The sequence below is a fragment of the Monodelphis domestica genome, chromosome 1 (assembly GCF_027887165.1).
Source record: "Monodelphis domestica isolate mMonDom1 chromosome 1, mMonDom1.pri, whole genome shotgun sequence".
NCBI classification, from domain to species: Eukaryota; Metazoa; Chordata; class Mammalia; order Didelphimorphia; family Didelphidae; genus Monodelphis; species Monodelphis domestica.
This window is the reverse complement of record NC_077227.1, coordinates 626573102-626599819: the sequence shown is the minus strand read 5'-3', so window position 1 is coordinate 626599819 and position 26718 is coordinate 626573102. Positions and strand designations below refer to the sequence as shown.

The 26718-nt window shown below is 34.5% G+C and overlaps 1 protein-coding gene and 1 long non-coding RNA gene across 4 annotated transcripts in view; one reads left to right on the top strand and one right to left on the bottom strand.

Annotated features, from left to right (window-relative positions):
• Positions 1–26718, bottom strand: part of LOC103102951 (uncharacterized) — a 274602-nt gene that overhangs the window by 26565 nt on the left and 221319 nt on the right. The gene's annotated exons all lie outside the window — the stretch shown is intronic.
• Positions 1–26718, top strand: part of PLCB1 (phospholipase C beta 1) — a 902125-nt gene that overhangs the window by 743346 nt on the left and 132061 nt on the right. For all 3 annotated transcript variants that reach the window (XM_001374433.3, XM_007476702.3, XM_007476704.3), the window contains 4 exons: positions 14625–14757; positions 18227–18280; positions 21564–21783; positions 25728–25908. In XM_001374433.3, the coding sequence (XP_001374470.1) occupies positions 14625–14757; positions 18227–18280; positions 21564–21783; positions 25728–25908 (588 nt within the window). The remainder of the gene's footprint in view (positions 1–14624; positions 14758–18226; positions 18281–21563; positions 21784–25727; positions 25909–26718) is intronic.

Genomic DNA, 26718 nt, shown 5'->3' with positions numbered 1-26718 from the left:
TGCTCTTCCTTGAATAAGTCACTAAGCTCCAGGCATTTTCAGGGCTCTCTGCCATACCTGGAATTCTTTCTCTACATCTCTACCACCTGGTTTCCATGACTTCCTTCAAATCCCAGCTAAAACCCAACCTGAATTTTTTCCCAATTCCCTTTTAATGCAGTGTTTTCCTTCTTTTGATCAGGAATAATTTATCACATGTATATGCCTATGTATGGTTGCTTCCCTGATGTTTTCTCTGTTAGACTGAGCTCCTTGATACCAGTGTTTTGCCTTTCTTTGAATCCTTATTATATAGCATACTTTCTGACACATAGTAGATACTTAATAAATGCTTATTGACTTACCACTGTCAGTTTTCATAGTCACATCCACTTCTTGTGAGTAATGCTATACCTTAGCCCTCTTTAAGTCATATTATATTCTAATGTTCAACTTAACAAACACGCCTTTGCTTCTACCTTCCATATGTCTTTTTAATATCTAAATTGTCCTCCTCAGAATATTTTTCCTGCTCATTAAAATTTTTGATTGTCCTTTGTCTCTGGAAGTCCTTTTTTGAAAATTACCTTTTCTTCCTAGGCTGACTTGCCCTAAAGAATTTCAATTCTTCTTCTAAACCCCTAGAAACTTGCCCTCCAAAAATGTAGTATAACCTTGTCAGACTATATCCAGATTTTCTCTCCTTTTCTATCAAAAACACTAGGAGGAAGTAGTTCTTTCTTCCCAAAGGGGGTTCCTTTTATTTCCAACTTAGCAAGCAATTGTTGCCTACAAGTTAGAATCAGAAATATGATAATTTTACCTAATTAATTCCTCAACCTTTTGAAAGATGAAATTATCATTAAGCCACACCAAAAAGCTATTGACAGACAGAGAAACCCAGTAAATTTCTAGATCTTTGAAGTTCCTCTTGACTCATTATGTTCCTATTTAGACTTACATTCTATTTTTTCTGCTCATCTTCATCCTAAGTGCTATCCACCACACTTCTCTGCTTCATTTAGTAGGTTTCCTTACATAAGGATAACTCCTCAATAAACAGTAGTGCAACACCTCCTCTCCCTTTCTTTAGAAAAAGGAATAAAAATATTATACTCGTTGCTTTCTTCTCACCAAATCTCAAAAATAGCTTTGTGATCAATTTTTTCTTCTTTGTTAAAGTTAGTTAAACTTTATTTTTATCTAAATTTTGGGCATTTTATGTTAAATAGGCTTTTGAGACCATGAGTTTTACTACTGGTTCCTTTATTTCATTTCATTTCTTATATATCACTTCTCAGGATCCCAACAGCTAACTTTTTTCCTTCATTGGTATCTCTCTGTCTTGGTGTATCTATCTAGTTTTCTCCTTTTGTTGTCCTTTAAATTTTAAAGTCCCTTGGTTGTGAAATAGATTTGAAAGATATGAGACAAATGCATTCTTAAAATCCTTCATGTAGGTACACTTCATCTTTCCAACTGTCATTCCAACATCTTAAGCTGTGATCCAGAAATGTAAATCCTTTCCTCAGAATCAGAATACTTGAATTATTTTATGATTTATTATATTCTTTTGAAATACATTGTCATATTATTCTAAATGGGACAAATATTCATTTATTCTTGCAAAAAACACTTATCAGGTACCCCATATGCGCCATAGAAATGGCTATTCAAAAATAAATACATATTCTCTGTACTTTTGAGCATTTTAAGGGACATAGTAACTTTAGCAAAATCGTTTGGAAATATAAAGACTGACATATGCCATTTAGAGTCAAAATATGGTGATAAATGCATTACAATATAGGATAGTATCTCTTTACTTTTATTTATAAAAATCTCCTTGATATAAACAGAGAGGGGTTTCTGCCCATCAATATAAAATTGAATTCTTCCACATCATCCCATTCATTCCCATGATAAAAGTCATTATAAGGCATTAATAATAATAACCACATATGTCTCTTTAAGTTTTCTACATCACTTTTATTCATAAAAACTCTGTGAGGTAGATAGTGAATATCTTTATTATCTCCATGTTACAAATGAAAAAAACTGAGAGCCATAGTAATAAAGGTTATTGGCAGGGTGTACTCAACAATTTTCTGGTTTCACAAAACCTAGCTTGTGCAGAGTTTTAAAAAAACCAAAGACAACATCTCTTTGGAGGCACCAAAGTACATTTAGTTGAGAAACAAGCTATTTCATAAGCTACATGTAATACCTGTTATATTCATTAGAAAATCATGAAAGTCCATTCTGTTTTTATACTTGCTATAGAGAAAAAAATAGAATGAGATAATTTTTTCTATTTGTGTTCAGTTTTTAAACAGCATATTTTTACTAGTTCTATACTTAGTATCCAAAAAAATTTTAGAATACAAGTGAAGTTGAGTAAATAACACAGATGTATGATTTATGAAAGAATAGAGGAAAGTAACTAGCAATAGTTTAGCATGTTTTATCTAAGGGGAAATGACATTATTCATGTCTATAATGTTTACCATAAGAAATATGAAAAGTCTTGGCCTTCTCTCCTAATTACACCATCCCCAAAGTCAGCTTGCTGAATTAACGTTTTAGTAAGAACCCTTTCTCTCTTCCCTTAGGTCTTAATCTCTGTTAAGTTATGTTTTGTATTGTTTTTGGCAGTGGCAGAGTTTCTGACACAAGAAAAATGAGTTGGTTTGCTACAATAAGATTTACTTAAAAGGAACAAATTACAAGAGGAAAAGTGGATTAGAAACAGTATAAAGTACAAATTATTTTGATTTTTAGTATATCACAGTAGTTAGTGAAAAATTAGTTCCTTAAAGCATCTAGAGTTGACTTGCAAGTCTACTAAATAAGGTATATTGGAGATTATAGTCTACTTTGCAATAGGGAGAATCTTCTACCAACACTGAATAATGTTAGGCAGTATTAAAGCTCATAAATCATTTCTGTCTCTAACATATGTAGTTGATATGTCAAAAGGAAAAAAATAATATTTTTGGCTCCTTTTCTGAGACTCCTGGAGGTCAAATATACAAGAAGTCTTTATGTTTAAAGTGGAGAAAAATGGCAATTCCTCCAATTAAAAAAAAACAACAAAGATTAAAAAGCTCTTACTTTTTTCTAGTTAACAAAATGAAAGGCTGCTTTTATGAATTTATTTTTTCCTGAGATTCTAAACTTTAGACCTAAAATAATTCTACTAGCCTAATCCTATAATTTAATTAAAGATAATGGCACTCTTCTTTTAAAACTTTTTAAAAAAGATTAAATTAGACCAGTAACATCTCTGACTTCCTTTTCTTATTCAATTTATGCAGGAACCACTTAGAAATTAGAGCTTCTGGCTAGAAATTAACTACTTCCCACTAATTCTCTGCCCATCTTTCCTTATTCCCTTTTCTTTGGTTATGAAAAATTATAATTTCTATTTAAAGGATGGGGTTACAATCAGTAGCACTGTTTTCTAGGGTAATCTCATTAAAAGTGGGCTAATTCCTCTTCTTAGAGGGATTACCATTTTGAAAGATGGAATTTAAAGAGAAAAGTTTTCATTCTAAAATATTTTGAATATCAAACTTTTCCAATATGTTTTAGTTTTTTTTAATTTCCACAATTTAATGGACACATTTTTCAGGCCTAAATAACAAATATACAATTTAAGAAACTATGGCTTGCTGCATAGGGTGGAATCAAGGGCTGGGAACGGAAACATCAGTTCACAGAAGGATAGAATATTTTCTGCAATAAGAAGGCCATTTTTAGAATGTGAAATCTTCTAAGGTTTTCAAGGACCCTTTAAGATATTCTTATACTCACAAAGTCATATCTTTTCAGCAGACATCATATATCAAAGAGCTATTTTGGGTGACTGAAACACTGGGGGAAAATACAGAAATAACGTTTTAGGTCAACCTTAATTTCTGTTACTCCTAAGAAAGTGAATATAAAGTACTTTCACAAATGTAATTTTGGAAGGTTGTTCTTGAATAATATTTTTGATATTTTTGGTCATATAAGTATTTGGTTTTCATTTACATTTAATCGTGGTTTATATTTTTCTGTTGGACACAGTGCATTAGACATATTCAATGAGATAAAAATCTTGACTACTAATTCTTATAGCTGAAAAATAAATTGTACACATTCCCGAAGATTAGAAGAGTAAAAAGTCATTATTCTTCCCTGGACAACAGTTTGCCTTTTGTCTTTTGCACACTTCTGAAAATATAAGTTTACTTGAATGAGGACACTCTGAAGAAGTAGCAGCTGGTGTCTCAAAAGAAAATTTTATCTAGGACATGGCACACACTAGAGACCCTATTTTAGCAGCAAGGACTTTAGGAGCAAGCTTCTTTTAGCTTGATACCTCTGGAGGTCACTTTTGCTTGCAAACAGAAGACCTTTTTGGACTGCACATATTATCAGATTCTGCCCAGCTAATAAAGTTTTCACCCCAGAGAAATTCTCAAATCTAATACATAGTAAGTTCAATTACTCCCATCATGAAAGAATAAAAGCATTTGCAGAGGGGAGGATAATTGAACTTTTATTATTAGACTAAAAATTGTACCTTTGCTGTAAACCATTTGAAAACTTAAGAAAATATATTTATATTTTTCAATAAAATATAAGTACTTAAATTAGAGAAATTAATTCATCTTGAAATTTGTTATATTACAAGAGTTGAATTTAATAATGATAGCTAGCATTTATATAGCACCTACTTTATGTCAAATGCCATTCTAAATATATATGCAATTAAAAATTTTCACACATATATAAATCATATTGTTACATACTTTATATTAAATAGTTCAGAAATCACTATGGCCACATCATTTAATATGCCAGACTTGGACCCCATAAAATATAATTGACAACTTGAAGAAGTCACCTCTGTGAATACATTTCCAAATCACCATGTACACAAAATGGTAGAAGCAAGAGGCCCCCAAACTAATTATTCCAATCCTCTAGACCAGAGGTCCTCAATCTTTCTTGTGTGTATGTCTGTGTTGTAAATCCCTTTGTTAAAGCCTTTGGACTGACACCTCCTCAAAATAATGTTTTTAAATGCACAAAATAAAAGACCTAACATTATAAAGGGAACCAATTATATCTAAGTTAAATATTTTTTTTGCCCCTCCACATCCAAGCTCAGAGAAGTCTAATGAATCTCTAAAATCTATTACGGACCCATTGGGGCATCCATGAACTAAATGCTAAAAATCCCTCTCTAGACCTTGAAAACATGGGTGGACTCTCCCAGCTTTATTCAGGTAACATCACACCCAAGCTAGAACCTCTTTTCTGCAACTAGGTCATAGAATCTCAGAGCTGTAAGGGACCTCAGTGACAGGTTTATCTAACCCACAACTGAACCAGAATCATCTTTGCATCACCCAGTAAGCCGTTAAAAGACCTTTGTTTGAGGACCTCCCGTAAGGAGAAACCCTTGCCTCCTGCAAAAGGCCACTCTATTTTGGAATAGCTCTAATTGCCACAGTTTTTCCTGCATCAGTCCTAAATGTGCATCTCTACAACTTCATGTTCTGGTCCTCAATCTATGCTATGTGGCCAAGCAGAAGTCTTATTCCTCTAGCACATAACAGCCCTTGAAATGGAAACCTAGTACATGGTGAAAGGATTCTGTGTTTAGAACTAAAAACCCAGTTTTAAGTCTTTCTTTTCTGTTTAGTGCTAGGGTGACCTTAACCAAGTTACTTAATCTTGTTCACTTCCATTCCTTGGTCAATAAAATGAGGAGTATAAATCTTCTGCATTCCCTTCTAGCTCTAAATCTATGTATAATCTACTTAAAGACAGCTATCATATTTCCTTTAAGCATTTTCTTGAAGCATTATCTAGAGACCTTTCACAAATTCATTCCCTGTATATAATAGCAGCTTAATAAAAACTTGTTGATAATTTATTGATCCCGAGTGTCCTGTATGATCTATCCAATTTGTTAATGAGCTTCCTAAAATAGGATGCCCATACTTGACCACAATAATCCAGATGTAGTTTATCAGCACAAAGTTTAACATGACTATTACCTCCCTGCTTGCTTTTCTCTTCTTAATGAATTCTAAGCTTGTATTGAGTTTCTTGCCTGCCATGTTACACTATTGACTCATGCTAAACTTGTAGTCCACCAAGTGATAACTTACCCCACTTCTTCAAATTATAAATGCAATTTTTAACTTACAAATAAGATTATACAAGTATCATGAGCATATCTCATGCACAGAGCCTTTGTGAGATAGAGGGAAAATTAAAGGTGTCTGTAAATAATTTTGATATGACATCTATAGTTTTTTTAATTTGTCATATCTTTTCACAGCTCTGAATATTGAGTCTTTCTTACTGTAATCATGTAAATCAAATAAATAAGAATTTTATTAAGTGCCTCATATGTCCCAGGCACTGTGCTAACTAAAGAAGATACAAAGATGGACAAAAAAATAGCCTATGCTCTCAACAAACTCATAAGAGATAGATGATAGAGAGATATACAGATATTTTGAGCATTATGTGCCATGCACTGCTAAATTCTTGAAATATAATTATAAGCCAAAGGGAAACATCTCATGCCCTCAAGGAACTTTTAATAAGGATAAATAACACATAAAAAGGACTGGAAAAGCAAGAACTAGCCGCAAGAAGGAAAGGTAAAGAAGTAGTCAAAGAAGCCATGAATTGAGTCAAGTTTGGAATGAGAAAGACCAGCACAAATATTTCTTGAAGTAAAGGTCCTTGGAATTAGTTGTCTAATTAGAGGAGGAAAGAGTAAGTAGATACATTGTCTTTGCAAGAAGGCTTCTTGGGCAGAGGTTGAGAAGTAGGCTGGGGAACAGAGGACTAAGCCCAGTTTGAAGATAGGAGTGATGCCTATAATTCAAAACTTTAATCCAACCTTTGTAAAATTTCTGATCATTTATGATTTGGGTAGCATATTCACTTTTATTGAGGTCTACACCATTATGATTAGCATACTTGAATCGTTTCCATTTGATGTTGATATTGGAAAATTTTAGAAAATGCCTATAATGAGTCAAGGGTTACTTCCTGTAACCTTAATATCTTGTCATAAATTTTTTTATTTGTGTGTAATTGTACAAAATATTATGGAACTTCCTTTATTGGTCATTGAGAAGAATTCAGTAGATGGCAGTGCAACTTTCATTTAATATATTTCAAGTGAAACAAATATGCAGGACTTTCATATTTTCTGAATTTTGCTTATGCTTTTGCTACTTAAATCACATAGAGACTAAACAGAAGAAAGATGCATGATTAGGTGTTCTGGCTGTTTTCAAGCCTCTGTAAAAGAAATTTCTATCTAAAAGGACATGTTTGGATAGGATTCAATATAGGAATTACAATTTGTCCTATTTCTGAAATATAACTGAAGCAACTAGAATAGAATGGTTTTTTTTTTAAAGAAATATCATTGCAAGTCACTTCATCTCTTTGGCAAATGGACAGTTTTCAAATTTAAGAAAAAGGAACTAAAGCAATGAACATGTGTATTAGCCTTGACAAAGTAATGATGAAAAAAATGGAGAAATCAAAACCGTGGAATAACTTAATACTTATGTTAATTTTGAAAAACAAGGCATCTCCTCAAAAATACACCAAAAGAAATCTCTTTAGGGGCCTGTGGGCTCACTGCCAGTGGATGACAGACTATGAAGATTGGAGGACCATCGTTTCCCACACCACAGCTTATTCAAGTAGAATTATACAAATGAAAATTCTCTTTCATGATGAAACAAGCTTCTTTTCTCAGTTTTATAATCCAGGGACTTAGGGTCTCTCCTATCTTAGAGTCTAGTGCCCCTGTCAGTAATTTTGTTTCCCTTAGAGATTTCATATTCTGCTCTTACTTCTTAAATGTATTCATTATGTTAAAACCATTACCTTCTATCTTATGGTAGATGCTAATTATTGGTTCCAAGGCAGAAGAGCATTAAGGGCTAGTCAATTGGGGTGAACTGACTTAACCAGGTTCATACAGCAAGGAAGTATCTGAAGCCAGATTTGAACCCTGGATCTTCCATCTCTAGACATGGTTCTCTATCCATTGAGCCACCTAGCTGTTTAAATATATATATATTTTTTTTTAACCCTTACCTTCCGTCTTGGAGTCAATACTTTGTATTGGCTCCAAGGCAGAAGAGTGGCAAGGGTAGGCAATGGGGGTCAAGTGATTTGCCCAGGGTCATACAGCTGGGAAGTGTCTGAGGCCAGATTTGAACCTAGGACCTCCCGTCTCTAGGGCTAGCTCTCAATCCACTGAGCTACCCAGCTGCCCCCCTGTTTAAATATTTTAAATATTAGAAGCAACTTTGTAGCACAGTGAAGCACTGGACATGCTGTCAAGAAAATCTAAGTTTAAATATGGCCTTAGATACTAGTTATGTGCCTTGGGCAAGTCACGTAATCTTTGCTTTAGCTTGGTCATCTGTAAAAATATTAACTACCTCTTGAGTTGTTATGAAAATCAAATAAGTTAATGTATATAAAGTGCTTTGCAAACTTTAAAGTGCTATGTAACTACTCTCATTTTTATTGTTATTATGTTAAAATATGATTCCATCCATGAAAGATATATTGGGGAACTTTTTTTCTTAGCTTTTTCTCACAGATACTTTATATTATCTTCATAGGCTTAAATGAACACTGAAATTTCAATGGAATAAAATTTTCACCTTTCCAGATAGTTTCATTCCATAGTAAAGATTATTTTAGGTATTTTTTTACCAGCATGAAAGAAGAATAATCTTAAAGCTAACCATGTAGAAAACAAGTTTATAGTTCTTACGTTTCACTAATCCCTAAACCTTAGACTTTTCTTAGACATAATGCTTATTAATTGCAATTTTTCACATCATAGAATTTTAGAGCTGGAAAAGACCTTAATGAGCATCCACTCCAATCTAATGAAGGAGCTTCTGTGTTTAAATTCATCTTTCACCAGTAGGATGCAATTGTAATTCCTTAGCCTGAGCCCTCTATTGGAATCAGAGGCCATAGGTTCAAACCCTAGCTCTCCCACTTCTTCCCTACTGAGTGTTCTCATTTGTAAAATGAAGGTGTTAAAACTCCATAATCCCCGAAGCACTCTCAATTAAAAATGGAACATGATCCTGCTATTTTATTAGCCTTACCCCCTTCTCCATGTTATCCCCCTTAAGAAAGGTAAGCTGCCACCAGGCAATATGCTACAAATGTTTCCAAGTATTTTGGACTCTGCTTTTTTTGTTTCACCTCCATTGAAATGATCCTTCTTTTCCTATCTAATTATATAGTTTGCTATCCTTCACTTCCCACAAGTTTTCTTTTAGCTTCTTTCAAGGCCCAGCTAAAACCTCACTTTCCACAAGAAGACTTTCTGGATGCCTCTTAATGCCTCCAATTCATCCTGTGTATTTCTTATTTGTACAGGTTGCTTTCATGTCGTCTCCCCAATTAGACTGTGAGAGCCATGAGAGTAGGGACTGTCTTTTGCTTTTCTTTGTGTCCCCAAAGGGTTGACACAGGACCTGGCACTATTTAATTATAAATGGTGGCTTGAGAACCAGGTCTGGAGATGGAAGATCTTAGGTTCAAATCTGACCTCAGACACTTGCTTAGCTGTGTGACATGAACAAGTCACTTAACCCCCATTGCCTAGCTCTTATGGCTCTTCTGCCATGGAGCCAATACAAAGTGTTGATTCTAAGATTGAAGGTGAGGGCTTTTTAATTAAATAAATAAATAAATAATGAATATTGTCTGACTAAATGACCTCAAAGTCCTATCTCCACTATGAAGCTTTCCCATCTTACCTATTTGTCAGCAAATCTTACTTCTCTGAATTCTTGTAGTATGTATTTTTATACGACTAGAATAAGAGATGGATGTTCTCGCTGTCCCTGACTTTCTGAAACTCTGTTTCCTAAGTTTTATTTTACCTATTTGGACCAATTCTTCTCAGTCCCTTCTTCTGATTCACGATCCTCTTGCAGTCCCCAAATGTTATTCCTCCAAAGCAGGGAGGCCAGCAGAAGTCTCATCTCTTCTCTACCTATATTTGCATCCCTCAAGACCAGGTCAAAACCCAAGCAAAGATCATTAAGTACCACACAACAGCATTAGTATTCAGTTTCCCCCCATTTTTACTTCAGATTCTATCCTACTTCTCCATATAAACGGGAAACTATAAGGAGACAGTTTATAGGCAGGAAGCAAAGTCATTGTCTTTGCCAACTACTCATTATATACCTGATATTTCCATATGTCAATGCTGCCACATAAGTTCTCAAAAGTCTCTGAAGGAAACTTTGTCTCACACTCTTATGTAGTAAAAAGTTCCTTAAATTTAAAAGGAAGATGGGTGAAAAAAAGTGCCATTGGATGGTTATTCATTCAGCCAGAAATCCTCAAAGAGCTAAGTGGTAGAAGCAGGAAGGAAAAAAATATCATTGTTGTTTGATTTAGATTTGGTCTTTGGACTTTGAGTCAGGATATTTGGGTTTTCATCCCATCTGAATCAAGTAACTCAAAATAGCCCTCAGTAAGTAACCTCAGATTTCTCTCTTTTGAATGTTAGAAAGCAAGAAATAATAGTTATAGTTCTAGGTGTAATCATGGGGTGAGTCAATTAACCTCTCAAAGCTCAGTTTTCACACCTATAAAATCATTACAAAAATGTAACAATATCAACTTCAAAGGGTTGTTGTGGAGGGGGGAATACTACGCAGATCTTTAAGTCCTTTAAAAAAATGTTGAAGTCTCTACAATTAGACTTATAACTTCTCAAATATAGGCGATACTTCTCTGTATCTTCATAGTGCTATCATGAACATGGTAGGTACTTAATTCTATATTCTTTTTTATTAATTGGTAATGATCCAAATAAACATATATAATGCATTCTACCTAAGTAACATTGCTAAATTTCCCAAACAAATCTCCTTATCACTAATTAGAGAATATTCCCATTGATTCTTTAAATTGCTCAGGAATAATCAGTTATTTTTGCAGAAAATATTTCAGTCCTGCAAGATAGGATTTGAATTTGCTTTGTTTTGTTTTAAATGTGAAGATAGAATGCCTGAGGGATTAAGAAATTGTTCTGTGTTGTGTTTCTCTATGGGAATATAATTGTGTTTAGACCTCCCCATCATTATGACATAACAAAGAACATATTGTACCCTTTATTACAAGACTAAATGACTTGAGAGATATAATTATTTATTTCTTCTCACCTTGAGTTTGATTTCTGTATTTTACTGAGTTTCTTAGAGAAATAATCTTGAAATAATGTTATTCTTAGGACAATCCTAGAATGAAATAATGTAACCAAAAAGTCTTGGTTTATTTCATTTCCAGGCATGTACTTTCTTCAGATTTCTTATATTTCAGTAGTTTAAAAGCCATATTTCCCTATTTTAGTTTTCCATTGGGGCTGAAACCAACTTTAAAGTCACTTAACTCTCAAACTTAGGGAAAAAAAAACAGTTTTGAACATAGAATCACAGATTTATATCTGGATGAAACCATAAAAGTCATTTACTCCATATCTCCATGGTTTTATAGGTTAGGAAACTGAGGTCCATAAATATCAAATGACCTATCCTATCCAAGGTCATAGAAGCAGCAAGTTGCCAACCTAGGATCTGAACCTGGGCCATTGCCTAAATTTAGTACTTTGTTCCATATTTCATCACACTAATCCCCCTAAAAGTCAAGTCATTAGAGTAGCCAAACTAGGGTTACAGATTCAAATAGAGTTCAAGTTGACCTCATATCCCAAGATCATTGGAATCACAAATTTCCTAGAATTAGTCTAGAAATTAACTTAACAGGAATAGTCTAGCCAGTCTTATTCAAGTAGCTGAACTTAATATATGGTGGTCTCAAGAGTGCAACAGGCTGAAATCAGTTTAGTCCAAATTTTTCATTTATCATATGTTTACATGTTTCTTGCTATTTAAGGTCCAGGATTGCAGTGGAAAATAAGGAAAATGAAAGAATTCAAATACTGTTTAAAAGCAAAAGTGATAGTACTGTCAATAGTCAATATACATATTGTATACACTCATGCATATATATAGCTATATGTGTGTCAATATAATATGTATAGATGTCTATAGATAGATAAACAAAAGAGTCAACAGTAGTATTCATTGGGTATGATGGCAATGCCATTTGTGGGAATGGGAAATATTGCCAGTGGGAGGCTCGAGGTGCTATATATACAAGTGTTGGGAACAGTGTTCAATGTAGGATTAGAGAGATGGAAGGGATCTGGAAAGCTGCTTTTTAAATCATTCATAGAGGTAGGATGAAAACCCACATTTGGGAAGGTTTCCATAAGAAATATAACTACATATCAGAATAGGTAGGATGCCCAAATTAGAGCCCAAGGTATTCATTAATATAGAATTTTTTTTCTCCTGCTTTCTCCATTTATATCGCACTTGGGTGGTTAATAACAACATATAAATGTGATCCAGTGTTCTCAAAGTCTGTGCTACCGAAGTGTAAACAGTAGCAAGGACCTACAAATTTGGAAAGGCTGCGGGCACCCTCCTTTTGTCTAAAGATCTGCCTAAATATATGTGGAATGGCTTATTACTAAAATATTGCCAACTAAGTGATAAATTTGTCTGACCAAAAGGACTAACTAAAATTTACTAGGATATAAAAGAGTTATAACCTGTAGTGCTGGAGGGAGGATTGATACTAGGGGAGATCTACAGTATTGGTAAATAAATTACAGTAGGTCCATGAATTTGGAAGGGGAAAAAATTGCATCTTTATTTCAATGTGTTTCCTTTGCAACTATGTATTTTATTTTATGTATTTAAAACATTATTCTGAAAAGAGATCCATAGTATTCACCAGATTGCCAAAGGAGTCTATGACCAAAAAATGGTTAACCTATAATTTACTTTGAATTATTGAAATAAATTCTGTCTCCTATAAGTTCTGAGTTCAAGAAAATGGATTCGTACTCAGTTTTTCTGTCTTTTTCTGCCTGATGGCTCTCCATTTAGAAAATATCAAGAGCTAAAAACTAAACCATTCAGATAGATCCAAATCAATCAGGGTTCTTTCATCTTTGCTCAAAAAATTTAAGTAATTATGGCAATTGGACAGCATGGTAAGCTGAAATTATGAAGATCTTGATTCAACTCCAAACTGGGCTCTTACTAGCTGTGTGACCATGGACAAATCTCTTCACCTCTGTGGCCCTCAGTATCCCTCCCCTGTAAGAAAGGGATACTAACACCTGCAATACCTTTCTAAGAAAGTTGTGAGGAAGTTCAAGCGAGATGTATGCCCAGAACTTTGAAAATATTTTAAAAATTATATATAAATGTTAGACATTAACTAGAATCACTGCATGGGTTGGACACCAGACCAGATTCTGTATTGTTGTCTGGGCATATTAACTGGGGATTTCTACCTTCCTGGGCTGCTTTCAACTATATGCTTGTTTATTTTTTTAAATGATGATTACATTCCTCAAAACATTTTGAAATAATTCTTTGAAATTATTTTCTGCTTCAGTTAATTAGCCACATGAGAAAAATCTGCCTAATTATTTTATAAAACCATCTAATTTTCTACCAACAGTTATGTATTATCTGGTTTGATCTTTTCCCTTCTTTGTCAAAATTAGTTCCCTGGGACTTAGCTTGAAATAAATGACTGCATGAATAGATAGATAGATAGATAGATAGATAGATAGATAGATAGATAGATAGATAGATAGATAGATAGATAAATGAATGAATGAACAAATAAATAAATAGATAGATAAAGTAAATCACAAATTGCTTCTCCAAGCATGGAGTTTTGACACTATTAAAAATATTCAGAAGATAACTCCAAAAGGTCTGGTGGTTGTTTTGTGGATTTTGTTTGAAAGGTGGAGTCTCCCTATCTTGATTAAGCTAGGAGTGCTGGGGCAATCCACAGACCCAACAGCATTCTGGGGAATTTTTCTTGCTCTGTTTCTGATCTTTGTAGTTCATATTTCTTTAAGCAATCTGGCTTCTTTGCCCATCAGCTCATGGGAGGGAATAGAGGGGTCACCATATTAACGCCAAATTTATTATGCACCCATGTTTAGATGAATCCATTGCAGTTCAAAACTCCTAGTCTCAAATAGTCTTCCAGTCCCAGCCTCCTTGCTGGCAGGGATTATGGAGGTGTGGCTTGGCTAAAAAAGAAGAAAAATTTAAAATAATTTTAAATTTGTAAACAATGGCTGCACCTCCCAGCATGACTACTTTATTGGAGAGAAAATTCAGTTTTTCAAGTGATTCACCAAGTATTTATTGAGTTCCTACTTAGAGCAAAAAATTTAGAGGATACTGTACCATTTCTTATGGTTGGAAAACATAATTCCGTTTCCATCACATATGCCTCATCCATTTACAGAAATATGGTGTGATGTTTTAAACTTGTCATATCTATTTTTCAACAGGAGTTTAAAATTAAGTTTTAGAATCAAAAAACTGATACAAATTCTGTAAAAATGTACCCATGTCTTGTTGGTTGAGAAAGACAAAGGTATAGAAATGAGAAATATTTTTAAAAACTTAAATGATGAGAAATATAATGTATGCTACCTCCATTTTCAGGCCGATCTTGGGGAAACACCAACAGAGTCGAAGAGTGAACCCAGACCGGCACCAGCAGAGAACGGGGTCAATCACACTGCATCACTGGCACCAAAACCACCATCTCAGGTTGTCCACAGTCAACCAGCCCCAGGTAAATAACAATATAAATTTTTTATAAAATATGAAGAAACTAAATCTCAATATGTGTCTGATATATAAAACCATGTGGTTTGTGGAGTGAAAAAAAAAAGAGAGAGAAATTTATGACTTCTTTTTTGGTTCTGCTGCTTATCTGAGCAAGCATAAGTAAGTGACTTGCCTTTCTTATGCCTATTTTTACAGGATAACTGTGATTGTCCAAATCTGACCTCAGACACTTCCTAGCTGGGTGATCCTGGACAAATCACTTAACCCTGTTTGCATAGCCATTGTCCTTCTCTCTTAGAGTTGTTACTAGGACAGAAGGTACTGGTTTAAAAAAAATTTTTTTAAGTGGGTAATTCATCTGCCATGCAAGGCATTTGAAGCATTCGTGTGTAGCCTTCTAGTATTGCAGAAAGACATTGTCTTTGTTTTTATTTTTTAGATAATGAAAAAATGTCTTTATTTACATATATGGGAATCTAAGGGTACCAGCCCCCTTCCTGAATACCTATCCTTCAAGATCAAGTTTAAGTTCCCCTTCCCTCAGGAAGCTTTACCTGGACACACCAACTTTCATTAAATTTTGTTTTTTTAACCTGGATTCAGTTATCATCCCTTTTCAGATAATGATCAGATCATTTTAGCAATCAATTTCCCAATCTTGGTCCCCTTCCTCCATTGCTCAGATGTGTGCCCCTCTCTCCATTTCCCACTGGAGTTCAGTTCCTCATCACCTTTCATCTGGACCCTTGCAAAATCTTCCTAATTGTATTCTCACTTTATCTTTTCTCACTCTAACCCATCTTCCACACAGATTCTGGAACAGTTATGAAGCACAAAAATACCCGTGTCATGCCCCTACCCAAGAAATTCCACTGACTGCCCATTACCTCTAGAGTCAAATGCAATCTCTTCCACATGCCATTTAAAACTCTTTGCAACCAGGTCACTTCCTATCTTTCTAGTTGTTTTCTTTTTTTTATACAAATTACTCTTCCATAGAATATACAGTCCAACCATATTATCTTATTATTCCTTATATATGATGCCCCATATATCATCTCTGTGCCTTTGAAATAGCTATCCCTTATGCTTGAGATGCTCTCTTGCATCACCTCAGTCACTTAAATTACTTGGTCCCTTCAAAAATCAGCCCTCAAGGGGCAGCTACTTGGCATAGGTGGCTCAGTGGATCAAGAGGTAGCCCTATAGAAGGATGTCCTAGGTTCAAATCTAGCTATTGGCAGTTCCCAACTGGGCAAGTCACTTAACTCTGCTTAGCTCTTACTGCTCTTTTTCCTTGGAACCAATACACCATATTGATTCTAATATGGAAGGCTAGCATTTAAGGGGGCGGGGGAATGAATATTCAGATGTTACTCTCTCCTAGGAGGCCTTTCACAGTCTACTTCTCTCTTTGTCCACCTTTTATTTTGCATATATCTTCTATAAATAGGTATTATTTTTTTACATCTTGTCTCTCCTATTAGAATATGAACTTCTTGAGGGAAGGGACTATTTTTATTATTTATTTTTATCTCCAGAGCTTAACATAATGCTGGACATTTGATGTTTAATAAATATTTATGCTTATTTATTAATTGATTTGGAGTTTTAAAGGGCTTTAGATATCATTTGATTTTCCACAGCCCTATTACGCATGTGGTCTATCATTTGTTTAATCTTATGCTGTCACTTGCATTGTCTGTTTCATGTGTCTTGGGTTACTCCATGGACTCTAAGCTTCTTGAAGGTAATATTTGTATTGTTTTTATTTTGCATACTCTTACTTTATATATATTGTTCTAGGGGTTAATAAATATTATATTTGTTTAAATGATGAATAATAAAATCAGGAAAAGGGAAAAGGAGGCTTCCTTTTCATGGAAGAACTGTCTTCCATTACTTATTATACTGCCTAGTACATGATAGGTGCTTAATAAGTGTTTATTGATTGTGATTGATTCTGATTAGTTTCTTTTCCATCACGTTGCTACCAGCATGATACTTCTCATACTTTCATTAGCTTAAAAATTGTGGTTGGTGAAGATGGTGGCAAAAATTCAAAATAAAGAGATTCTTCAGATTATAAATTTGATTCTCTTGGCATACAAATGGAAGCCAAGAAAGGTAGATCCCTTGAGTAAAAGAAATCTGTGCTGAGGTGTCTGTCCTAAGTTTGCTAGCAAGATAATGAGCCTCTGACGTGATGGAGAGGAAGGAAAGCAAGCTGACTAAGGAATGGCAAACCAGATGAGGTCCAAAAACAGAGCAGGTCAAAGCTTCCAGGCTCATCAGCCATGAGATCAGTCCATGAGTGGCAATTGCACTTCCAGCCTGAGTGAGGTAGTCACAAACAAAACAAACTAATGAATAAATTAGTCGAAATTGTGCAAAAAGCAGTGAAGTGAGAACTCCTGGATTCAGATCTCAATTCCTACAATTACCAGCATTTAGAAGTGAAGTGGGAAAAGCTTAAGTGTCAGGATTTGAAGTCCTTCAGGCGTCTGAGTCTCAGATTCCTCCTCTGTAAAAAGAGTATGATATTTGTACCACCTACTCTCCAGGACTGTTTTAAAAACATGCTTTGTAAAGTATAATAGAAATGTGAAATAATATTGTTATTGTTGCCATTGCTACTACTATTTTTGTAAAAGTTAATGTGCATATCTTTTGATATGTCAGTTAAATAATTAAAAAATCAGATTTTTTAAAAATGAAAAAGAAGAGCTATTTGGCTTAATTCAATTCAATTCCAAAAATATTTTTTTTATATGCCGGAGACCATGCTAAATGTAGGATATTAAAAAGAGAGCCAAAGAAAATTCCTAAATTATTTTGATTTGTCAAGAACCTCCTGGTTTTATCTCAGTGGAACCTCTTCTATCCAAGCATATACTTACCTAGCTCTTATGTATAGCCCGAGAGAGCAGCATGAGCCTCAGAAAAGTAAATTTGTTTTGTCTATGGTCAACAGCATCTATGATGGATTATAAAGTGAATTCTTGCTGATTGCAGTCCACCACTCTACACAATACTATGCTAAGTCTCTTAAGATAGAAAACAACAACAACTTTGAAGCCAGATTTTGGCTGCAAATATTTATGTACCACCTAAATCTCAAATCATTAGAATTCATGAGCAAATGCAAGTTTGTATTTACAATCACCCAGTTGATAGAATTTTATATTTCACGACTTTGCTATTTTGATTTGTGCCAAAAGGTGGCAGTAGTAATCTTATATTGCATCTGGGAAAAAACCATAGGTCCATTGAATAAAATGCTTTTCTTTCTTCAACCTGGGTATTGACATCTTGATTTCATGTTTTCCAGGGTTTATTTCCAAGCTCTACAATTGAACACGAAATAAGAGTTTACTCAAAATGTATAGTTTCTCTGGGTAACAACCTAAGTTTGGAGGTACACCTCTATGCAGGGAATATACAAAAACAAATATTTTCTTTTTTAATTTTAGGTTCAGTAAAAGCACCTGCAAAAACTGAAGATCTTATTCAGAGTGTCTTAACAGGTAAAGTCAAAATATCTCAATACTCAGAAATCCTTGCTTTAGATTAAAGTAAAGGGATGTGTGTATGTGCCTACTTACCTGCTCCCTCTATTTGTTTGAACATTCCCTCATTGTCATAAGGAAATAACTATATCACTTTGTAAACATAAGTTTTAGTACCAGTTAATGATTAGATCTATGACAAAGATACTAATGAATGACTCACAATCAGAGTACTTTAGGCTTCAAAATAATGACTCATTAAATAGTAATATCTGTTTTCTAATAGACATCACTAAAAGACTTTTTTTTTTTCACTAGAGCCTTCCTTTGATATCTCATTGGAGCATGGATGTGACTCTGGTTTTTCAAAGCCTTAATTAATGGAACAGAGACTCTGGCAAGCCCAACTAAATTATATTATATTGTCTTTCATATGCAGACTTAAATACTATCACTACTTTTTAAGTCTCTTCACCAGTGTGAACACAGGATAGTCTTTTTGGCCGTTAGCAACCTTTAAAGACCCTTTAATTCATAGATGATGTCTTCATTAATGGAGGTGGTACCCAAGAAGATGGAATCACAAACCCGTAAAGTACAGAAATAAAATGATAATATCAGCCATCTCTGACCACAGTGACCTCAATAGAACCATTGCAGAATGAACAGTTGGCAATTGGAAAACAGAACCATGTGAGCTTTTCATAAAAATTTTAGCTAAATTTCATAGTTGAGAAAACTGAGAGAGGTTAAGGGACTTGCCCTGTGTCTCACAATTAGTAAGTGTTGTAAGATTAAAAATGAATATACAATAACTCCAAGTATTATATTTTATGAGTTAATAATAATCACTTGAAGGAGAGGAAAGTAAAAACCGTGAGTAAAGAGGAGTTTCTTCCAGACTGCCATCTCAGGAGAAGAGTGAGAGAGGGTGGAGCTACACAAACTTATCTTCAAAACCTAAGGAGGCAACTTCAGGATGGAAGTGGAATGCTGGGAAATGTAGTTCAAGGGTACAAAATTCTAATTACACAGTGTCTCCGGCCATATTTGAACTTGGGACTTCCTGACTCGATATCCGGTCTACTATAGCTCATGCTTATTTATATTTATAATATATGCCTCTATATTTAATATGTTTATTTAAGTACATTTAAAATGAAAGTGATATAAAAATAATATATAATAATAGAAAAATTGTAAAGAAAACTCACAGGAAAAAAATGTCAATTTAAACTCAAAAGCCAATAAAGGTGTTTACTTTTCCCTGGAACCTCTATATAGAAAGATACTTGAATGAATGTAAAGATATAAACCATGAAATAAAATGAAGAATCTTAAAAACAACCAACCAACAAATCTATAAGAAAATTTGTCAGTGCAGGATTTCAGAACGTATTATTTTGATCCAGAAAGAACAGGGTGAGTTCTTTAAGTTTCCCTAATTTTGAAGTCATACATGTTTCTGATAGTGATTGACCTGGGTTAAGAGGTGGTTTATAACTCTCACCACTATTTGCCTGCCTACCTAGCTTCGCCCCACTGCCTAAAGCAGAAATGTAAAAGGCCTGGAGCCACCTTCAGTTCACTTAATTCAACGTCCACATATTGAGCACTTCTTGTGTGCCAGGTGCTATGTTAGGTATGGGGTGAAGAGGTCCAAAAATTCAAGTGAAGTAGTTCCTCCCTACATTTTCCTGATATCATGTCATGTGTTCACAAATAAATATAAATTATATACAAAGTAAATAAAAAGTAGTTTGGGAGTAGTAAGGAGAGGAGAGGTCACTAATAACCAAGCAGATCAAGAAAGGCCTGGTATAGTAAGTGACACAAAAATTTAACCTTTGTTACAAGGGAATCACTTTAAAAGACTGATATATATTAATTTAAGGTCGCCAAGGAATCAGCTATGTAATTCCTAAATGAAAAACTCAAGTCAGCCGTCAGCCTTTTTTTGGAGTTTAATTACAATAGGAGCAAGAAAGGAATTAGAGATATATATAGAGAGAGAAAGGGGAGAGAAGGGAATAGGGCTTAAATACCCCTTCTGTTTAGGCTGGGCCAAAAGGCCCAAGCCCTTAGATAGCTGGGGCAAAGAAAAGAGATCAGTCCCTTTCACTCACGTGTCCAAAATGGAGAAACAGTCTCAGAGGCCCCCATCTTCAGCTTCCTTCAGAGCAAGCTTCCTCAGAGCCCAGGAACAACACCGACCCAAAAAATCCACCCCTCTCTCCAGACCCTCCTATCTTTAAGGACACCATCCAAGTTGCCTCCCCTCAGTCCTCACATCTACCAATCACTCTTCATCAATTTCCCTGTCAATGGAGGCTCTCGCTTAACCCAGGACCACCCAGAGGTTTCTGGCTTTTGCACATGTCTGTTGAAGGTCATATTTTCAAATGATTAAATCTATACTCCTTTGCTACAGCCCTTTCTAAATCCTGTTAACTTGAGTATGGTAGAGATTGGAATAATTAAATTTGATCTAGGCTGCAGCCCTTACTCAATCCTATTAGGACTGAATAGGGTGGAGATTTATTCCAAGTATCTCCATTGTATCAATTCTAAAATCAATCAAGACTCAAAGAAATTCCTGTTCTATGCTTAAGCATAGGTCAAAGTCCTTTCCATTGTTCAGCAAAAGGTTTTCTGTCCTAAAGTAATCTTAAGAAGGGAAGAGAAGGAACCTCCCATGCCAATGGAGTTCCCATTCCAATAGACTATCAGTAAGAAATTTTCCAAGTATGAAATATCCCAATGGTGAAATTTCCAACATTTATAAGTCTAAGGAAATTTGAGGTTTACACCTTGAAAGGAATAAAAATTGGACAAAATATAGGAAAGGAAGCAATGCATTCTACCTATGGAGGAACAGGCTGAGCAGTGATGCATTCGAATTGCTAAATTTTTTTACTAGATTTTTCATAATGTCAATTACTCTAGTATAAACCTATTCATTCAGTATTTAATTTTCTTTCTGCATTGTCACAATAATTTCTGATTTATTCAAAAGCTCCTTTTTTAAAAGTTTTCCGCATTTTGGAGCTGAATAGTCTACTGGAGGGCTACAAAAAGTAAGACCAATAAACTGATGATCCACATATTATCATTCAGAATATTTTAACCACAGCATTCCAGCTTATCCACAGATTTTAATTCCTTGTACATATCTGCAAAATAACATTAGCCCATCTTCTCCAGGATGCCCAAAAGAAAGAATCTGACCCATTAGTAAGTTTGGGTCCTATGTTCCTAAAAATCTTGTCATTTTAGTCATCTCCTACTGATTTTTTTGCAGATGTGGAAGCACAGACAATTGAGGAATTAAAACAACAGAAGTCTTTTGTGAAACTTCAGAAGAAGCATTACAAAGAAATGAAGGACCTTGTGAAGAGACACCACAAGAAAACCACTGATCTGATCAAAGAGCACACCACAAAGTACAATGAAATCCAAAATGATTACTTGCGAAGGAGGGCTGTGCTAGAAAAAAATGCAAAAAGAGACAGTAAGAAAAAGTAAGTTGAATGAATGTTCTTTCTTATTTTAACACAAAAATCTGAGATAGTAACATGATATTTGACATTCTTGGAGGATTTTATTCTAAGTCAATCTGGTATCATAAAAAGATCTTCCACTGCAGAGGACCTGTTCCAATCACAGTTCTGTCCCCTTACTAACCTCAGCCAAGTCATTCTAATTCCCTAGTCTAGCAGTTGCCAAATCTGAAAAATGAAGGGTATTAGTCTTCTTGCCCTCTGAACTCTGGAACCTCCTGCAGTAAATATCTTATTCTGCTAAAAGATAATACACACTTCCCCCATTTCTATGCTTCTTGACCTCAGTTCAGGTTCCTTTGATGGGATGAGAGTTTCTAGTGAGAGGAAGGAAGAATTTTCTTTTCAACAATAAGACATTTGGACCAATGAAGTGTCCCATGATAGAATAATGTTTTTTTAGTACAAAATTTTCATATTTTCCTTTGGGGTTTTTTTTTAACATCTTTGGGGTTACCAGGGAAAGGATGATTAATTTTCTACAAGTCCTACCCAGGACTTTGCCATCTGTTTCAAATATGAGTGTATTTTATGAAATACTACAAATTTCAGGATTCACCAGCTAAATTTGAGTATTTAGATTTAAAAACAAGGTCTCAGTAAATTTGCTCGTGTAGTTCTCAGTTTTTGTGGAATTCTACTGCACTTCAAATTTACTTTAATCATTCTTACAAAATACACAATAAAAAATTTATAATCTATGATAATTGCAAATGGCCAGTTTCCATCAACTGTATTCATATTGTCAAAAGCATTCTTCATATTCAATATTAAAAGGGAAAATGGAACTAACAATTCAGTTACCTGTGAATGAAGAATTGTTTGTTTCATTAACAAACACATTCCTTCTTCAAAGTTAGTTCAATTTATCCTAACTTTTTTTTAAGGAAGTGAACTTTTTTCAAGTATTAAAAAAATATACAGTTTAGGAAATTAAATGTAGATTTTTTTTAAAGTAAAAATATTATTTTAGACCCATTGCTTTTCGTAGTACACTTTATTTCAAGTGAGAGATCCTGAGTGATTACATTCTCCTTAGATCATTAGTCTAGCTTTTGGCCTATAGTTACAGAATACAAATTAACAGTTTTTTTTGTTTTTTATCCAGTAGATTTACTGAATGTTCCTTGTGCTGAAAAAGAACAAATGGAAAGGCATGATACAATCAAAGATTGCCAGTGATCTGCATAACTTTGTAGAGGCCCATGTGGAATTAATTGTGTACTGACTGAAGTTCCAATTTGGTGGAATTATTGTCAGACATATTGCAAATGCCCTAAAGCTCTTGGCTTACGTAGTTGACATCGAAAATTAAAGTGCTGTTTGTCGACTGCCAAAGCTTCTGTGCTCTACTACAGTAAGCTGAATAACTGGGGAGCGATATCCTGAATCTTGTTATACCAGATTTGTAGGGGAAATGGGCCCCATAGTGTCATACAAAAGCTGTAATTTAGCCACATGCTCATATGAAAAATATGAAATAATCAACATGCTTCCCTAAATTAAAAACAAATGCCCTGAGCTTAGTTCTATCAAAAATCTCTTAATATCCCTGAACATTATAGATTTTTTCCTGATCATTATCTTTTAGCACATTTCCCAAAAATACTGATACAAAATTTGTTTTCATTGTGGTAGTCTTGAAAAAAGCTTCTTAACCTTAACTTCTCCAGTGTCTAATTTCTATTTAGTTCCTAGTTTTCTCCTATTTGAGGAAAAAGCCTCCCCTAGCAGGCTGTCTGGTGCCAGTTTAGCCAAGTAAATGAACTGTCAACATTCCAGTTGGGTTTCTATGCTCAAAAACATAGAAACACAAGTACAGTATGTTGGTCATCGTGGGCAGCTGTTTATTCTTCTCTCTCAAAGTGTCCCTAATTTAAAGTGGAAAAAGAAATTGCTTGTCAACCACTTCTTCCACCCCCTCTCTCCATGTCTGTTGTGTTTGTACAAGAAATACGAATGTCAGAAAATGACCCCAAAATTCCAACCAAGATCAACGCTTAGAGATAATTTATTTGCATTCTTTAAGGCATTCTTCAAATTCTGTCCACCTTTCCATTTAATCATTTCTGTCTCTTCATATATAACTAATCTTCTTTTCTTAATCTTTCAATATTTTACTTTTCCCAATTACATGTAAAAATGTTTTAACATTAGTTTTCTAAAATTATGTGTTCCATGATCAACCTAATGCAAATATCAATAATATGGAAAAAGGTCTTGATCAATGACACATGTGAAACCCAGTGGAATTGAGTATTGGCTTTGGGAGGTGGGGAGGGAGGAGGGGAGAGAAAGAACATGAATCATGTAACCATGGAAAAATTTTCTTAATTAATCAATTAAATAAAATTTTAAAAATAAATAATAGCTTTTTAAAAGAAATAAACAAAATAAAAGTATGTGTTCCAAATTCTTTCTCTTCCTCCCTATCCTTGCCTCCCCTCCCTCAGATGGTAAGCAGTATGATATAGGTTTTACATGTGCAATCATGTAAAACATTTTCATATATTAAAAAACACGAAAAAATAAGAATATTACATTTTGAACTTATGCAGACTCCATCACTTCTTTCCCTGGAGTTGGATAGCATTTTTCATCATAAGTTCTTCAGAAATTGTCTTGGATAATTTGATTGCTGAGAATAACTACCATTCTTAGTTGATCATCCTACCAGATTGCTATTACTATGTACAATATTCTCATGGTTCTGCTCACTTCACATTGCATCAATTCATGTCAATCTTTCCAGATTTTTCTGAAATCCTCCTGCTCATCCTTTCATATAGCATAGTAGTATTCCAGTATAACCATATACCACAACTTGTTCAGCCATTCTCCTATTGAGACCATCCTCTTACTTTCCAATTCATTGCCATCACAAAAAGAACTGTTATAATAATTATAAATATAAAATATAAATAAATAAATGTATATAAGTATAATTAACAATATATTTTATATAAATATATAACATATTAAATAATATATGTAATATATATATAAATATAATATATAAATAAAAATACAAAAAATACACTGTTTTCCCTTTAAAAAAAAAACCTCTTTTTGAAATACAGATCTAATAGTGTTATTGCTGAGTCAAAAGGTGTGCACAGTTTCATAGCCTTTAGGCATAGTTCAAAATTGTTCTCCAGAATGATAGGATCAGTTTACAATTCTACCAACGTATGTTAGTGTACAAATTTTCCCACAGCCCCTCCAACATTGATCATTTTCCTTTACTGTCATACTAGCCAATCTGATAGTATCTAATATTCTTGACAAGTATATCATTTTGGCAATATGGAATGGTAGAAGCTAGGCTTGAGATCTGGAAGACAAGAGTTCAAATTCTATCATTAATACTTACCAAGCTCTGAAGTAATTCATCTTTTATATAAATAGACAACACCCTAGAATTTGTCTACTAAGTAATAAAGGAGTGGAAAGAATTCTCCCTCTGATGAATTCACAGATCCCTTATGTATTTTATAAAATTTTGGTACAGATACAAAAGAAGAAGCTGGCACAGCAGGGAAGGTAGCCTAATAGTAATAATTAATGATAATAGCTAATATTGACATAGCACTTACTATGTGCCAGGTATTATGCTTAGCATTTTATAATTATCTCACTTGAGGCGCACAGCCACCATGGCAAATAGGTGCTATTATTATCCTCCTTTTACAAAGTAGAAACTGAAGGAAGCATAGGTTAAGTGACTTACTCAGGGTCATACAACTTCTAAGTGTCTGAGAATGGATTTGAACTTAGATCTTCCTGATTCCAGGGCCTAGGTTCCATCTACTGCATCATCTAGCTGCATAGCAATCATTTAATAAATGTTTGATGACTGAGAGAATGAATTTTCCAAGTGAAACTCATGGACTTGCTTTTTACAGATCTGAACCCAGCAGTCCTGATCATGTTTCTTCAACAATGGAGCAGGATCTTGCTGCCCTGGATGCAGAAATGACACAAAAACTGGTAGAATTAAAGGACAAGCAACAGCAGCAGCTACTGAATCTGCGACAAGAACAGTATTATAGTGAAAAATATCAGAAGCGAGAGCATATCAAATTGGTAAGTCTAAGAAGCACCGGGTAATTTTAGGGCAACACCTAAAACCAGCTGCAAACTTAAGATCCTTCGTTATTGAGGTTAAAATTTTACCCTGCCTACATTTGGGGGGACTACAAAAATTAATTATTCAGTTCATCTCAACAGACCTGTATTAAATATTCTGGTGAAGTTGAATTTATCCCAAGAATTGAGTACTGGAAATCAAATGTAAAATTCTTGTATGTGTTATCCTTCAAGATTTGCGATTTCATTTGAAGTGGAAACTGATGAAAAGGAAATCCTCTCTTACCATGTGTGGGTCAGCACCTTCTCTGCAATTTTTATTCTCAGAGAGTTGCCTCCGGCCTTGATAAGTTAGTTAATTGACCTACCCAACATTATACACTCAGAATGTGTCAGAGGTGGGAATTGAACCCAAGTCTAATTAGCTTCAAGAGCACCTCTCTATCCACTATGTAAGAATGGATGTGGTATACAAATAACTGTAACATAAGGCAGAGTGTGATAATGACAAAGAGAAGACTCTGAAAAATGTTCTTGGAAAGTTAGAGGAAAAACAGATCCCTTTCCATTGGAGATGTTAGGGAAGAGGTAGCACCTAAACTAGCTCTTGAGGGGGACTGCTGGTGGCTCAGGGGATTGAGAGCCAGGTCTAGAGATGGGATCTTCTAGGTCCAAATATGACCTCAGACACTTCCCAGATGTGTGACCCTGGGCAAGTCACCTAATCCCCATTGCCTAGCCCTTACCACTCTTCTGCCATGGAACCAATGCACAGTATTGATTCTAAGATGGAAGGTAAGGGTTTTA